Source organism: Rhinolophus hipposideros, assembly GCF_964194185.1.
Source record: "Rhinolophus hipposideros genome assembly, chromosome: 3".
NCBI classification, from domain to species: domain Eukaryota; kingdom Metazoa; phylum Chordata; class Mammalia; order Chiroptera; family Rhinolophidae; genus Rhinolophus; species Rhinolophus hipposideros.
In genome coordinates, this window is record NC_138049.1 from 17,061,750 (window position 1) to 17,079,354 (window position 17,605).

Below are 17,605 nucleotides of genomic sequence, written 5' to 3' on the forward strand. Positions count from 1 at the left end.
ATCTGTATTAATTTTGTCTCTCCAACCAGATTATAAATGAGAGAATTATTAACACTATACAACATAGTTTCATTTATAATGTTGAAGTGGGATTGAAGCCTTTACATTTTAATTTTATTTCCTCTGGATTTCTATAAAGTGGAGTAAAACTAGAATGAAAAACTTCCTGACATAATAAATCAAACTTGTTAAAACCTACCATAGAATATACTGATACCTTTATTTCATTCAAATTAATATTAGACTTTAGCAAAGGTATTTTTAGATATATTTCCAATCTTTTTTATATTGTATTTCACAGATTCTAATTTAAACTATATCTGTTAAATTGATACAACAAAAATGGCAAACAGCTACCAGTTGAGTGTGTTTTATGCTAAAACAAGAGTAGTATGACATATAAACAGTGATAGCATAAAGATAAGCATTTTAAAATTAACCTCACTTTAGAATTATGGTTTACAACTATTAATTTATTTAGTGTTTAATGGGCTTACAATTTTACAAATGTTGAGATATTTTAAAAAGAAAAAAAACACAGATATCACAGTATCCACCATTCATCCCTATAGCGCAATGAAATGAGTATAAACTTGGGAACTATATGGACCTGGGTTTGATTGTCACCTCTGCCTTTTACTTGCGGAGGAATCTTAAGCAAATCAGTCTCTCAGAGAACTGGTTTCCTCTACTTTAAAAATAAGAGATAATACCTACCTCTCAGGAATGTTTTCAGGGTTAAAGATAATGAAACATATAAAGCACCAAGAGTAGACACTCAATGAAGTATACACTAAAATAGAAAAATCTCCGTTCATACAATTAGAGATAAAACAAATTAGAAAATATGCAAGTCATTTATCAATAGATTAACAATATGAACAGATATCTTTAATGGAAGTTTAAAATTTAGTGTTTCTTTACAGAGTCTGCAATGTCCACAGTCTTGGGATTTCGGGAGAAACATTGATATTAAAAATGTATTACAACAGTATTAAATAGTATCTATAGGTATTTTTCACATATACAGAGGGTGCCAAAAAATGTATACACATTTTAAGAAAGGAAAACTGTATTAAAATTGTAATACTCAATATATACCGATAATAAAAGATGAATACAAGTCACGTTTGACTTCTGCAATCACAAGAGGTGCTCAGAATGGTTACCACCAGTGTAATTTTAATAGTTTTTTCCCTTCTTAACATGTGTACACATTTTTTTGGCACCTTCCATATTTAAATAAGGCCTTTAACAATAATTAAATTTACTATTTAGAACGATTAATTTTAACAATTAGTAAATGTTGGTGGAATCTAAAACAGATTTGTATTTTCTGTGATGTCTCTCTACATATCAGTAACAGTCAATCAGTAACTACCTGTCTGAAACAATACCTGAGATTTTTAAACTATAACAAAATATAAATACACAGAAACAAATATACTTGTCTGATGTTAGATTCTTGGATCTCATTTGTCGTATGTATTACCAGTCTTACGTGGTAAAATTTAGGACTAATTTCATGAATGGGTCAATGTATGTGCTTTATTACTAAACTCTTTTTAATACATAAAATGATCAATTTTAATAATTTTGATTAAGAAAAGCCTATAAGAATAGTCCAAATAAATATCTTTTAAGATGAGCACAGCAAAAAATTACAACACTGAATGTGTAATATTTTAAAAGAAGTTAAATAGTTCAACTATCATCAACTTTTTACAGTGAGTACTTCGGGTTTTGTTTATAGATTACAATCTTGAGGTGGTTAGAACAGTATTAACTTAATTGTTTAAACTAATTAATTGGTATGTTCCACCTCTTTATGATTATAGCTTTAAGGTTCAAAAATAAATTAAAATAGATCAATTTGAAAAGATAACTTGTTAATTTTCCTTTGTTTTTACTCAAGATATGGTTAGACTAATGGTGTGGAAAGAAATTTAAGTATTTCAATCCACAGACATACACTTTTGACTAACTACCTCTCATTGATAATAAAAAGTCCATTAACTTTTTTTTATTCCCAATATTTTATTTTCCATTTTTATTGAGCTATAATTGACAAATAAAAACTACACATTTAAGATATGCAACATGATGTTCTGATATTGTGTACACATTGTGAAATGATTACCACAACCAAGCTAAAACAAAAATATATATATATCCATCACCTCATATAGTTACTTTTTTGTGTGTGTGGTTAAGAATACTTCAGATCCATTCAGAAAATTTCAAATATACATTATTATTAACTATAGTCATCATGTTGTACATTAAGTCTCTGGAACTCATTTGTCTTAAAACTGAAAGCTTATACTGTATGGCCAATAACTCCGCATTTCCCTCACTCATTTCCTGACCCGAGCGTGGTAACCACCCTTCTACTGTTTCTATTAGTTTAACTTTTTTAGATTTCACACTTAAGTGATATCATACAGTATTTGATTTTCTGTTTCTAGCTTATTTCCTTTAGCATAATCCTCCCAGGTCATTCATGTTTTCACAAATGTAAGGATTTCCTTCTTTATTAGGCTAATGTTCCACTTCATTTGTGTGTGTGTGTGTGTGTGTGTGTGTGTATTTCTTTTTAAATCAGTGTAGCTTTACAATAACTCTTAAACTCAGGTAGTGTTAGCTCTTCAATTCTTTTCCAGAGTTGTTCTGCCTATTATTTTAGGTCTCATGCATTTGCAAATGAATTTTAGAATAAACTTGTCAATTTCTATACAAAAAAATCCCACTGGGATTTCATTTGGGCTTGCCTTGAATCTACAAATCAATTTTGAGAGAACACTGAGTTTATTGACCCATAAACAAGGTACATATTTCAATTTATTCAGGTTAAAATTTTCTTTCAACATTTTGTGGCTTTCACTGTAAAAGTCTTTCATATTTTTGTTAGATTTATCCCAAAATATTTCAATTTTTTGTTGCTATTGTAAACAGTGTTCTTTAAATCTTGATTTCCAAATGTCTACTGCTATTATAGAAATAATTTTTTCTTCTACATATCGATCTCATATCCTGCAACCTTGTCAAACTCACTTATTTCTAGTAGCTTTTGGGGTATATTTCATTGTATTTTCTATATTGATGATCATGTCGCCTGTGAACAATAACAGGTTTCTTTTTTCTTTTCTAATCAGCAAGCCTTTCCTTTCTTTTTCTTCCCTGAAAGAAGTGGCTAAAACCTTAAATACAACATTGAATAGAAGAGGTGTTGAGAGTGAACATTCCTTTCTAGCTGCTGATTTTAAGGAAAAATCATTCAGTATGTCATCATTAAGTATTGTTAGGTATATTTTTCTCGGATGTCCGTTGACTTACCTTTTATCCCTTGTTTGCTGAGACATTTTTTTAAAAATCGGGAATGGATGTTAGACTTTGTCAACTGTTTTCTCTATTTTTTTTAGTTTATTAATATGTGAATTATATTGATTAAAAAATGTTAAGTCAATCCTGCATTCCTGGTATAAATCCCACTTGGTCATGATAAAGTATCATGACCAGAACTATCCTTTGCTAAATTTACTAAAATTTTGATTAGAATTTTTAAACCTATATTTTTGAAGCATATTGGTCTATATGTAATTTTCTTTAATGTCTTTGTCTGGTTTTGGTATCATGTTAATGGTTATTTGATGGAGTAAGTTGGGAAGCATTTCCTGCATTAATTTTTGGAAAAGTTTTGTGTAGAACTGGTATTATTTTTTTCCTGAGTGTTGATAGAATTCATCAGTGATATGGGCCTGGAATCGTCTTTGTCCAAGGTTCCTAACCTCAATTTCGATCCCTGTTAATTGATATATTGCTCTTCAGGTTATCTATCTTTTCTTGAGTGAGCTTTGGTAACTTGTGTCTCAGAAGGAATCTGTCCATTTGCATTTAAAATCCAGTTTTTTAATCTTTTGGCATAAAGTTGTTTATAATATCTCCTTTTCCATTTTAACATTTGTAGAACCTATAGTAATGTCACTTCTTTCATTCTTGATACTGGTAATTTGTAACTTCTCTTCCTAATGAGTCTGGCTTGAGATCAATTTTATTGGTTGCAGAGATCAAGCTTTTGGTTTCAGTAATGTTTTCCTATTGTTTCCCTGTTTTAAATTTCATTGATTCCACTTCAATATTATTTTTCTTTCTTCCGCTTCCTTTGGATTTAATTTGCTCTTCTTTTTTAATTTCTTAAGGTCGAAGCTGAGATCAGTGATTGGATGAAAACTTCTTTTCTAATATAGGTGTTTTAGTGCTATAAATTTGCCAAGTTTAAACACGCAGTGTTTTTTTCCCTTTTGCTGTACTTTCAAGTTACATAATCTTTTCTTTTACATTGTAGTCTGTTGTTAATCCTACCCAGTATATTCTTCATCTCAAACACTGTTTTTCATCTCTAGATATTCAATTTTGGCCTTTCATATCTTCCATGTCTTCACTCAACTTTTTGAACATATGGAATACATTTGTATCTGTTTTAAATGTCCTTCTGTGCTAATTCCAATGTATGGGTCAGTTCTGATTTGGTTTCTATTGACTATTCTTCTCAGTAATGAGCATGTTTTCCTATCTTTTTGCATGCCTGCTAATCTCACTGGATGCCAGACATTGTGATTTTTAATTTGTTGGCTGCTGGATGTTTTTGACTTCCTCTACGTTGTCTTTAGCTTTATTCTGGGATACTAGAAAACATTTCGATCCTTTTGGGTCTTGCTTTCATGATTTGTTAGGCAGGTATGGAGCACTGTTCAGTTTAAAGGTAATTATTCCTCACTCAAGAGCCAAGACCGCTGAGTACTTCACCCAATTCCCAACTGAAGTAGGCTGAACAATGGCCATCTAAGGATGATATCAGGTCCTAATTCCTGGAACCTACAAATATTACCTTACAAGGAAAAAATGGTCTATGCAGATGTGATTAAGTATTTTGCCATGGGGAAATTATCCTGGATTATTTTGAATGAACGAGTACTAAATCCAATTACAAGTTCCCTTTTAAAAGAGAGAGGCAGAAAGATTTGACACATGCAGAAGAGAAGGAGGCAATGTGACTAGGGAAACAGAGCTTGAAGTAATGCAGCCACAAGTCAAGGAATGCCGGCAGCTACAAGAAGATGGAAGAGGCAAGCAACAGATCCTCCTCTAGTACCTCTGGAGGGAGCGTGACCTTGCCAACACCTTGATTTTGGCTCAGTGAAACTTATTTCACACTTCTGGCTTTCAGAAGTTTGAGAGAATAAATTGATATTGTTTTGGCCACTAAGTTTATGATTAGGTTATGGTTTTAGTTTATAGTTTATCTGTTACATCAGCCTCAGGAAATGGATACACTCATGAATCATAAGCATTAATATTTTTCAGTCTGGCTGTTAGGAATACGCACTGTTTCTGGCCCTGACACCAGAGCACAATTCCCTCTACTCCTTCCAGATGCTTCTTTCCCTGGCCAGAGATTTTATCTACATGCATGTGTTGAACAGTACTTTAGTGAACACTCTTAGGGGACCGTCTGCAGATTTCCAGAGTTCTCTCTCTGTATAGCAATCTCTTCTCTGCTACTCTTTTCTAAGAATTCTCCCTTACTTGGTCTTCCCAGACTCTTGGTTCTGTCTCCTCAACTTGGAAAGTAGGCAATACTTTGCCTCAGTACCTTCTTTGTGTGCCATATGCTGGAAACTCTATCAAGGCATTAAAACTAGGCACCTCCTTTGTTTCTTATCTCTCAGGGATTACTTTCCTTCATTGCATGACGTCCAGGATCTTGAAAACCCTTGTTTCATGTTTTTGTGTGTTTTGGGTTGTTTCAGGCAGGGAGGTTAATCTGGTCCCTATTATTTCACCTCGGCTGGAAACTCCGTTAATGTTCGTAGGCATCTAAGAAGATGCGTACTTTTTCTTTTTGGTTAAAGTTAAATGAATGCACAATGTAACAGGGTACTCTGGGAACCAAGGAACACTGTTTATAAATAAAATTCATGGTATTCTTTATTCAACAGACTTTTAGCAAGGCATTATTTTTAGGCAACGAAAATATAGAGGTAAATAAAATGTCAATATTGTCCAAAGAAAACATTTTATCACAAACTCTTTGAACAGAGTCCATTTTTCATTTATCTTCATATCATGAAGGTACATAGCAGATAGTAATTAAAATAAATTGAGTGTACTACTAAATGATCATTTCATTTAAATGTAAATTGGTAAAGTTTACTACATCTGCTTGATTTTTATTAAAATAGTAAGAGAAAACACTGATCAAAGGATAGAATTAATTGAGCTCAGAAAAGTGATGAAGTTTAAAATTTTGAATAGTTGAATTAAGACTACGTTTTGGATTGAAGTGAATTAAAAATAGTCAATTGACTATAATTTCTTGATATAGTAACATTTTACTATTGAAGGAACACTAAAGGAAAATTTTACCTTCCCCATAATGAGCAAAGTATTAAGTAAAAAACTTAGAAGTCTTTGAAAAACTCTTCCACCCAAATGTAAATGGGAACTTCAATCTAAAATATCACCTATGTCACTCTGTTTCACTCTCAATGTTTATAACATCATTAGGAGTACATTTCCAGTACAGTCTAGCTTACTGAAATAATACTACTAACATCTGACATGGAGCACATGCTATGCTGAGCACTTTATGTGCATTGTCTCCCCTAATCCACACCATAAGCTATGACATAGATATTATTTTTTCCTAATTTTAAAGATGATAAATCTTTAAAGTAAGTAACTTGTCTAAGGGCTCATAATTCTGTAATTAGAAAGGCTGGGATTTAGATTCAGTGTTCTTGACTCTAAAGCTCGTGTTCTAAAAATAAGCCACGATTCATATTTACAAACAAATGAAATAAGGCTAATTAACTGCAAAAACTTTCATGAAAAAGTTCCCTTAAACATGGTTTCTTCCAAACATCAAATATCCAATTAATATTTTAGCTCACTATTTCCAGAGCAATTTTAACTGTTGAAGCTAAAATAATCGTTTCTAATATATAAGTAAGCACATAAGACACTCAAATATCTGAAAAAGGCAGTTTTATATTTAAAGAATTTGTTTGTAGTCTCTCACAAAGAGATCAACAAAAATAGAAGAAAACTATAACACCTTAGTTTTCCTTCTATGCATCCTTGAGATCACAGGGAATTGATTCAGTGTGGACAGTGGGCGTGAAATGTATGTACCATTTCATATATCTTTGCCATCACTGGAGAGAAAAAAATATGGGTCAATGAGATGAAGTCCCTTTATAGTAAGAGTCTTAATGAAGATTCTTAAGTCTCAAAGCATGTACTCTGAAAGTCTCAATAAAGGGTTTGGATTTTTCCCACATGTGCTCATTTGTACACTCCTGTGTGTAAAGGATGGACATGTCATCCCTTAGATGAATATTTTACAGAATATTTTTCAGAGAATATTTTACCTCTGAAGAAACCATAGTAATATTTTTGTTATTTACCTGAAGGTTTTCACAGGTCTCTTGACTGTAAGTGAGTCTCTGGATTTCTGTAGGTGAAACAAGATACAATGCTTGTCCATTGTTGGTGAAGCAGAATGTTCTGGCTATCCGCATATTGGTAAGGGGCAAGTAATACACATCCAATAGAGGCCTTAAACTTGGCAAACTTGAGAAAAAAATTAAAAACTTGTTAATAATAAAAAAGGTAGTTTTAGTCTTGAACAAACTATTATAGAAGGTAAAAACTACAGGGACCTTATAAACCTTAGGATTTAGTACACTCGAGTGGGAGATAAAAATAATTTGTATTCCTCATATACTTGTTCATTATTAACTCAATGAAATTAAATTCTGTTTATAAGACTGTAAACAAAAGCTAATCTTTCAAACTGAATATAATTCTGTAATATTATGTTTTGCTATATCTGTGCTTTAAAAACTATCAAATTCTTACCTAAAAGTCATAATGTGTCCGTTGGCACAGAAACAGGCAAGGCAGATACTGTTACTCAAAGCTACAATATCACCACGAAGCACAAATGAGGTCTCTGTAATATTTTGCTTGTAAGCACAGTTCTGAGTTGGCAGTGAGATTACTTTCGCTTGCTTTTCAGAACATATCACTGCATACTGGTTTTCACTAATTTCCTGAGAAGAGGAAGGGGATACAGAGACTGGCCGTCTTTTCTTCAGTTTCTCCTTTTCATCTTTTTCTTCAGGAACATTGTGTTCTCTCCAGGATTCATATGCAGGGGGTACTAAGCAGCCTGTGGTGTCCAGGAATGCCATTCTCAGGATCGCTCCTTTCAACCTCAAGATAGTACCTAAAATATGTAAGTTCAGTAGATAACAAATATTTTAATCCACACGGTAAATATGTTTATTCCAGTTCTGACACTCAAAAATGTATCAAATGTATCTTAAACTGAAATGGTACACTGGCTTACTGGCAGGATTCATACTTCAGATGATATTTGAATCTGGAAAAATATATCAGTATTACATGCCCCAAACAGATAAGGGCCACCAAACAGATAAATGCTGGCATTTCGGAATTATGTCTTCTCTCATACCTGGCAAGTGTACTACCAACGAGTATGAGAGCAAGTAGACGGCATCTAGGGCTGTGCTGTCCAACATGGCAGCCACTAGCCATGTATGGCTAGATGGCACTTGAAATGTGACTTGTCCAAATTATGGCATGCTACGAGAGTAAAATACATGCTGATTTGAAGACTCATTACAAAAAATATTTAAAAATAAATTATCTCAATGAAAATACTGATTATATGCTAAAATGAAAGTATTTTGTATATACGGGGCTAAATAAAATGCTTTTAAAATTAATTTGTTTTTTAATTTTTTAATATGGCTGTTAGAAAATGAAAATTCCATGTGTGGCTCACATTGCATTTTGAATGGACAGTAGTCAGTTACAGGGCTGATGAGAAAAAAATTTTCCACATATTTCTAAACATTACTTCAGAAAATCAAGATTTCCCTTTAAACGATCGTGTTTCCCTGAAAATAAGACCGAGTTTTATATTAATTTTTGCTCCAAAAGACACATTAGGGCTTATGTTCAGGGGATGTCATCCTAAAAAATCATGCTAGGGCTTATTTTCCGGTTAGGTCTTATTTTCAGGGAAACACGGTATTTACTAGTAAATGTCAAATACATTCAAGGTATTATTTTGGTCAACTTATAGTCTTCATTTAGGGGTGATATTTCTTGACTTGCTTTGGGACTTCCTTTCCCCCCCATCCTTGAAAATGTAAATATGCTTTATGCTCATTTCTAAGTAAGCTAAATGACAGTATTAATATTAAGGGTTTGGAAACCAATGAAAAGGAGAGTACAGATTTGATTTAGCCTTCCAGTTCTTATTTTAAGAGACTTTTCATATTTTATTGCTTTATACTTACATGACATTTTATAGTTTGCAAAAATTTTACCATATGTGATTTTCTTTTATTTCTAAGAGGAAGAGTTCCTAATGTCTTCTCGAAATTCTTCTTAGAAGACAAAATATTGTTTCCTTTCTTCTTTGCATTTATATATTTTGTCTATGGCAGGGTTGCCAGATAAAATAAAAGACGCCCAGTTAAATTTGAATTTCAGATACATAATGAATACTTTTTTAGTATAAGTATGTCCCAAATACTACATTAGCTTTCCACATACTGCACAGGACACACTTAAATCAAAAAGTATTTGCTACCTGAAATTCGAATTTAACTAAACATCCTGTATCCTACTTGGTAAATCTGGTAACCTTAGTCTATAGTCCAGGTTTTGCAACAAGACAATTTATTTTAAACAGTTTGCTAATTTGAGAACTATACATATGAACATATGTGAGATACAGTGGATTTTCTAAAAATGTACGGAGATAATATTTAAATATATGCCTGTCCTATAGTTACCAGGCTTTTGTATGTTTTCCAGCAGAGCAGTGGTTAACTGTTGGGTTCTCCTCTTGAAGGAAAAAAAAAAAGTGGGGACAAAGTAGACCATTTCAGGTTCGTAAGCATAGAAACCCATCTGCTTGAAAAACAGCTTTCTCCTCCGCATAGTTATAATATGGATAACATGATATGAATGTCACTGTGATATTTTAAAATAGGTACCTTATTTAAGAAAATAAATCTCAAAAGTTCCACCACTGAGAAGGAACTCAAAAGTTTGCTTTTACATATGAAAATTATGTTTATATCAGAGTAAATTTATAGCTAATTTGATTGTATTGCAAGTTGGAAAATATCTTGAATATTTTATGTAGATAATAAATTATCTATATTTAATCATTCTCTCATTTTTATTTACTGGAAACATTTATTTTCTTATTACAAACTGATACAGGTGTATTATAGAACATTTTGAAACTATAAATCAGTAAAAAGAAAATAAAAATTACCCACAATCCCATTACTCAGTCATAATTACTACTGTAGTTTCCCTGAAAATAAGACCTAGCCGGACCATCAGCTCTAATGCGTCTTTTGGAGTAAAAATTCATATAAGAGCTGGTCTTATTTTACTATAATATACGACCGGGTCTTATATTAATTTTTGCTCCAAAAGATGCATTACAACTGATGGTCTGACTAGGTCTTATTTTCGGGGAAACACAGTATTAACATTTTGATTGTCATCTTTCTAGTTTTTTTCTATACAAATATTTGCTGCTTACTAGTAAGAAATGAGATTCATAAGAATATCATCATTATATAACCTTTTCTATCAACTAGGCATGCAGTATATACACAAATATTTATTGAGCTGCTGAATAAATCAAAGTTCCTTTCATGTCATGTAAAGATAGTTCAGAAATGAACATTAATATGTAATTACATTTTAATTCTAAATTCCAAATATCGTTCAAGTCTATTATATAAACAAGAGGTACATTAATGAGCAAAATCACATTTTTTTCTATCTAGATCAGCATAAAATAGTAATGGAAACCAGAATTCTCAGTTATTTCCAGACCTATCAGACTCCACATATATGTGATAAAATTCAATCTCATTTTCAATATATGAAGACCATAATTTTTTCTTCTTAAATTTGCTATTAAGCTACCTTTCCCTAATACCTCAAAGAAGAAAAGTAATCTATTTTAAGACTTCACACTTACAGATTGAAAATAGCAAGTATATAATGTATAAAAATATACTGTTTTTCTCTTAAATATGTACCATCCTTTGCGTATAGAACATAATACTTTGAAGTATCCTGGAATGCATTAAAATAACAGTTTTTTTCCATTTTCCTACATAATAATCATTTTAGACACGATCCTAAAGCTTTAAAAATTGTAAAACCTGAATGGCTGTATAAATAAATGATATTCTGGAATCTTATTCCATATATTCCTTTATTAAAAATATATGACTATAACTATCCCCATTTAGATTACATTTTAGGATTCTTAGATTGATTCCAAAATGAAAAGCAAAGGCTTCTATTACATTACAGCAAATCAAAGCTTCACTGTAAGTGGAGTACCAGAGCATACATACCACTTGGAGACACGATTACCGGCTGAAGAAGTCTTTGCTCTCCTCCTGGGGGAAGGTTCAGTGCAATGACAAGCACCGTTCCCAATGTCGTGCCAACCCACAAGCACGGGGAAGGAGATGAGTCTGCCTTTCGAGTAAAAGTTTCACAGAAATGAAGAGCAGAGATCGCTTCGCGGGATTCTTTATCAATGCTGGTTACACTTGAACTCCGGGATCGGCTGAAGGAATTATCTTTTACATCTGAAATGATTTAAAATGTAAGATTGTTCAAGCTTTTTTTGTTTGGTATAAATTTGGCCAAATAGTTAACCTGCAAAAAGACAAAAACCTATACAGCACATTTAATTTCAATCTCTTAATTGAAAAGAAAAACAATTTACTTGTATGCTAATAACTTTTCCTTTGCTTACATATAAAATGCAAATGATCAAATCCATATTTGTCAGAACTGAGCTGGGTCATCCCACTAAATTTCTGGATGTGTGATCTTTATGGTTTGTAGTGCAGCTCTCTGTTGATATGCTGGCTGTGTTCCTAATCTTAGCCCTCACACCACCTTCTTTTCTCGAGGTGCTGTTTCTTCCTTTGGTAATACAATTTTATGATATAGTGGAATTTAAAAAGTGTGGGTAATTTCAATTTTCTACATTAAAAAAAATGCATTTAGAAGTACTGTGATTCTACCCTCAAATTTACTGTATGATGGATGTCACCCCACACCAAATCTGTCTATATGAAAGTCTTTAATCCATAAAAATTTAGCTTTCACTTTTCTTGAATGCCATTTTAACTGTAATCCACATTCACCTAAGATATTTTTCATCACACTGTATAAATGGTATCTGCTTCACACTTGACTTGATACCAGGCATATTCCCTTTACCCAGCTCTGTCTGTAATAACACAGCTACTTATACATTATACTAAGAAACTCTCTCTTGTCTTCAGCTACCTTCTTTGTGGCCAATTTCAAGTGTGTCTCAAGCCCTGGCCTCTTATCTCTTGGAACTGCATTTCCAAATGATTATGGGAAATTTTCCTGTTATGTCTCACTAGGCAAAATCAAAACTCATTATTTCCCCAAAACTCTAAATTTTTCTAATGATACTATTTATATTAATGACGCACCTCTCCCCTAAATGAGTCACAGTTTTGGTTCTTCCCCTTACTTTACCTATACTTCTGATGGGGCACAATGGCCTATGCTTATTCCAGGGTTGCTCTTTTCTTTCCATTTCCAATCACCTCCCAGCACCCTGAGTTCACATCTCCACCACCATTCCTCTAGATGACTACATAATTCCCAAGTGATCTTCCCACCTTCAGTCTGTCACTGTCCTAACACAAGTCAATTAAATAACATAAGGTACAGTTACAATTCTATTGTTTCTATTTTAAAAATGCTCACTGGTTCCTCTTCATTTGATCATGCCTATAATCTTAGCTAAATATTTAAGACTCTCCACAAAATATCTCCAACCTATTCTCCTGGCCCAGTCTTCCAATGCTACCCTGTTCATCATGGGAAAAACTGAGCCATCAATGTCTTCCAAACATACTCTGTCCTTACCTACATTTAGACTTTTGCTTGTGTTTTATTTTTGATTAGTGCCATTGCCTCACCTTTTTCTCTACCTATCAAGATTGTGCTTATTCTCAGGTACATCATCTTCATGAAGTTTAACGTGATTCCTAAAACCATACAGTTTTTCTTTCTTTTGAATCTCGATATATTTTTCTCTCTCTCTCTCTCATGACACTAATAGTACATTTGTTGTGTAGTTCTTTCTGACTTTCTTAGGCCTCACTTCAAAGCGACTATAAGTTTCTTGAGAACAAAGGGCTGTGACATTTTGATGCCCTGCCAAATTTAGCATAGTGCCTTGCATATAAAAAAGCATGCAACAAATACTTGCTGAAGAGCCATCTACAGTTGAAAGATTCTAAATCAATGGGTTTCTGCTATACCAGTGGGGTATATTAAAATTTCTAGTAGCTTCTACTGTTCACAGCTAATAAATCATTCCTCCGATCACATGCTTTCTTTCAATGCTATCATGAAAGAAATGACTTCACAATGTGAAAAATAAAAAAAACATGTTAAAGCCTTTTAAGTTGTATTTCATTAAATAAAAAAAGGTATAATTGGATCCTACTCATACCCCTCCAAAGCTTTATATAATCAAATTAAGATTTGTAGATTAAAAATTATTCCCCCAAATAATTATATACAATGTAATTTTGATTACAGTTAGCCTCTGAAAACAATTAAGCTACTAGCTATGACAATAGCATGAAGTCATCTCTGACTACAGTTTCTAAAAAATAAATATATATACATATATATTTATACTGTGTCAGGAAGTGCAATCTCAGGCAAAAACGCAAAAAAAAGATATATATATAAAACACAAAGAAAAACATATATACATATACATATATGTTTTTCTTTTCTCTATAAAGAGTTTTTCTTTTTCTTCTTCTTTTTTCCCCCTGAGATTGCACTTCCTGACACAGTATAAAAGGATATGTAAATTAAACAACTTTACATCAATAATAGCTCATTACTGGATAAGTCTGTCACAGGATACTGAGTTAAATGTTAACTCTTTATAATTTCCAAAGTTATTTTTATAAAGTAACAGAAATTTTAAATTTATTATCCAATGATAAAAATATTTAATTTGTATTTTAATAAAACATATACATACAACATGAATGAACATATATCTTCAATTGTGCCCTAGTAATAAAAATAAAACTCAATGATGCAAGAAAGTTTGGTAAGTTTATATTACGAAATAAACTTCAATGTAAATTGACCTGTGTAAAAACTTGTACTGGTATCTGTTAAAATTAAAATAGGTGATTCACAACCATCTATACTTCAAATGTTAATTTACAAGCCAAATAAAGTGTTTTAATTTAATGGACTAATTTAATTATACAAAATTCATAAACTACAATTGCATTTTTAATATATGCCTTCTTATAAAAATTAGATTACCAAAGAAACTGCTAAAGTTTATCAATATGGGAAAATAAAGTGAATCAGAACCAACTTCGAACTTTGACTTAGACTGCTTATATTATCTGTCTACAACTGTTTGGAAACAAGTTAGAATTTCCAGCAGTTCATGAGCTACAACTTCCACTGACTGCTATTAAGTTAGATGTTGTGGGTGTCTGTGGCTTAAATTTTAGAAATTGGTCAAGTTAAACACATGGAATCAAAATTTTAATTTTAATTCTAGTACAAGAGCAGAAATGAAAATAGCTACCACTAAACAAAGCCTATCATGTGCTGTTCACTATTGTAACACTTCCCATTATCATTCTGTGGATCCACATAACAACTCTGAAAACTATTATCATCACAATTTAACAAATAATAAAACAGAGGCTCAGACAGGTTAAACGACTTGCCCCGGATGACAAACCTGGTTAATAGAAGAATTGGGATTTGTGCCCATGTCCAAGTCGAAAACTTTGTTAGACAACTCCAGATAGACCTGGGGTTAGGCATACCACCCATATCATACAAGTGAAGGGTTTTTATTATTATTGAATACTGAAGTTCAGTCTTTAGACACACACTCACACACACACAACCTTGAACATGTGGTCTTCTGGTATATCTAAAACTCAGATAAAATTTGTCATTAATACCTCCATCGATCTCTAGCTGATACAACCATGTCAAAAAATCATTGCTCTCATGTTACTCTCTGGATTCCTAGAACATTGTGTATAACATTGTCTCTTTCCCACAGAGTCTAATGCACAAAAATTCTATATTCCCCCAATTAAAACTAAATGCTAAGAGGTGAATGTGGTCAGAGCAAAATAAGGACAAAAACTAACTCCCATCAAGGTATATAACAGTTAGATGTTTTGCCTCCTGTGGTTGACACTTGAAAAGTGACATCAGAAGTCTAACAACATCACCTACAGTTCCTGAGTTGTGGACCATGGAATTTGGAATGGTGAGGCTACAGTCAAAGTGTAGTGTAGCACAATTTCTTCAGAAGCAAAAGTCAATTCTACTCACAAGTACAATCCTACAACCTCGGCTGCTTCAGCAACATCTGGCAGTGTGAGCCTATCAATATAGTTGTTTTTCCCCATTGTCTCCCCAGCCAATGTAAACACCAGCAAAGAATCTTTACCAAAAAAATAGTTCAGCGTCACAATGACTTGAAGAGAAATTACTTAGGCAACATGGAGACTATTTCAAGGCACATATCAATCAAAGTTATAATTGGCTTAGGACACTGGAATACATGAGCACACAAGCTAAAACATAAACTAAAGATGATCTATGAAAACATGGAATACACACTTTGATTAAATTATTACACAATTTATAACTATTCTTCTAAAAAATACGTGATTATGATATTTCTACTAATTTTAAAAGCACTTCTACATGTATTTTCTCAGATTTTTAAGACACTAAAAGATACAAAACTATTTTAACTAGTCATAGTTAATACTATTGAAATCATGGGCCTCTTTGAGAGTCAAGATGAAAACTCTGGATCCTCTCGGAAAAAAAAATACACTGGGGTTTAAATTATGTCTTTCATTTTTATTGTGAAAGGAACTATGCCCTTTTCAAAACATGTTATCCTACATTGTAGGATTAATTCTTATTCCCTTGATACCAGTGATGCTACAGGTTTCTACTAAATTATTGTTCCTATGTTCAGGAATGTAACCTTTTATTGATGCCAGCAGAAGATGCCTACTTGTAATCACATGCTTTCTATCAGTACAACTGATACAAGTATATGACTTAGAAATGCTAAAATTAGTATGGTGAAATTAACCAATACCTAAGTTTGCAATATGTATAAAAAGATAGTCAAGGAATACACAGAATAGTGAGAAGATGAGGTGGATGAGCAAATGCAAAGGAGAAAATATAGCTATAGCTAAGACAAAGATGGGTAAAATAATCCTTACACAGCTAGACTTCTTCCATTAAAGGCAATAGAAATTTCTGGAATTAAAAAAAAAAAACAAAAATAGGTATAGAAGGAAAATACCTTAACATAATAAAGGCCATCTATGAGAAGCCCTCAGCTAATCTCATAATTAATGGTGAAAAACTGAAGCCCTTTGCTCTACGTTCAGGAACACGACAGGGCTGTCCCCTATCACCTCTGCTTTTCAACATAGTGTTGGAAGTCCTTGCCAGAGCCATCAGGCAAGAGAAAGAAATAAAAGGTGTCCAAATTGGGAATGAAGAAGTTAAAATATCACTCTTTGCAGATGACATGATACTATATATAGAAAACCCTAAAGACTCCACCAAAAAGCTGTTAGAAACAATCAACGAATACAGTAAAGTTACTGGCTACAAAATCAACGTACAAAAGTCCATTGCATTCGTATATACTAACAATGAAATCTCACAAAAAGAAATACAAAAAACAATTCCCTTTGCAATTGCAGCAAAAAGAATAAAATACCTAGGAATAAATTTAACCAAGGATGTGAAGGATTTATATGCTGAAAACTATAAGACATTTTTGAAAGAAACTGAAGAAGACACAAAGAGGTGGAAAGACATTCCGTGCTCATGGCTTGGAAGAATCAACATAGTTAAAATGGCCATATTACCCAAAGCAATATACAGATTTAATGCAATCCCCATCAAAATCCCAATGGCATTTTTTAAAGAAATAGAACAAAAAATCATCAGATTTGTTTGGAACCACAAAAGACCCCGAATAACCAAAGCAATCTTAAGAAAAAAGAACAGTGCTGGAGGTATCACACTGCCTGACTTTAGCTTGTACTACAGGGCTACAATAATCAAAACAGCATGGTATTGGCGGAAAAACAGATACATAGACCAATGGAATAGAATTGAGAACCCAGAAATAAAACCACATAAATATGGACAGATAATTTTTGACAAAGAAGCTAAAAACATACAATGGAGAAAAGACAGCCTCTTCAACAAATGGTGCTGGGAGAATTGGATAGCCATGTGCAAAAGAATGAAACTGGACTGTTATCTGTCACCATGTACTAAAATTAATTCAAAATGGATCAAAGACTTAAGCATAAGACCTGACACAATAAACTGCATAGAAGAA

The 17,605-nt window shown here is 32.6% G+C and overlaps 1 protein-coding gene across 3 annotated transcripts in view; it reads right to left on the minus strand.

The window, feature by feature from the left end:
- Window positions 1–17,605, minus strand: part of STXBP5 (syntaxin binding protein 5) — a 167,615-nt gene that overhangs the window by 11,142 nt on the left and 138,868 nt on the right. For all 3 annotated transcript variants that reach the window (XM_081032575.1, XM_081032574.1, XM_081032573.1), the window contains 3 exons: window positions 11,496–11,735; window positions 7,924–8,293; window positions 7,470–7,635 (listed from right to left, as the gene is read on the minus strand). In XM_081032575.1, coding sequence (XP_080888701.1) covers window positions 7,470–7,635; window positions 7,924–8,293; window positions 11,496–11,735 — 776 coding nt within the window. The remainder of the gene's footprint in view (window positions 1–7,469; window positions 7,636–7,923; window positions 8,294–11,495; window positions 11,736–17,605) is intronic.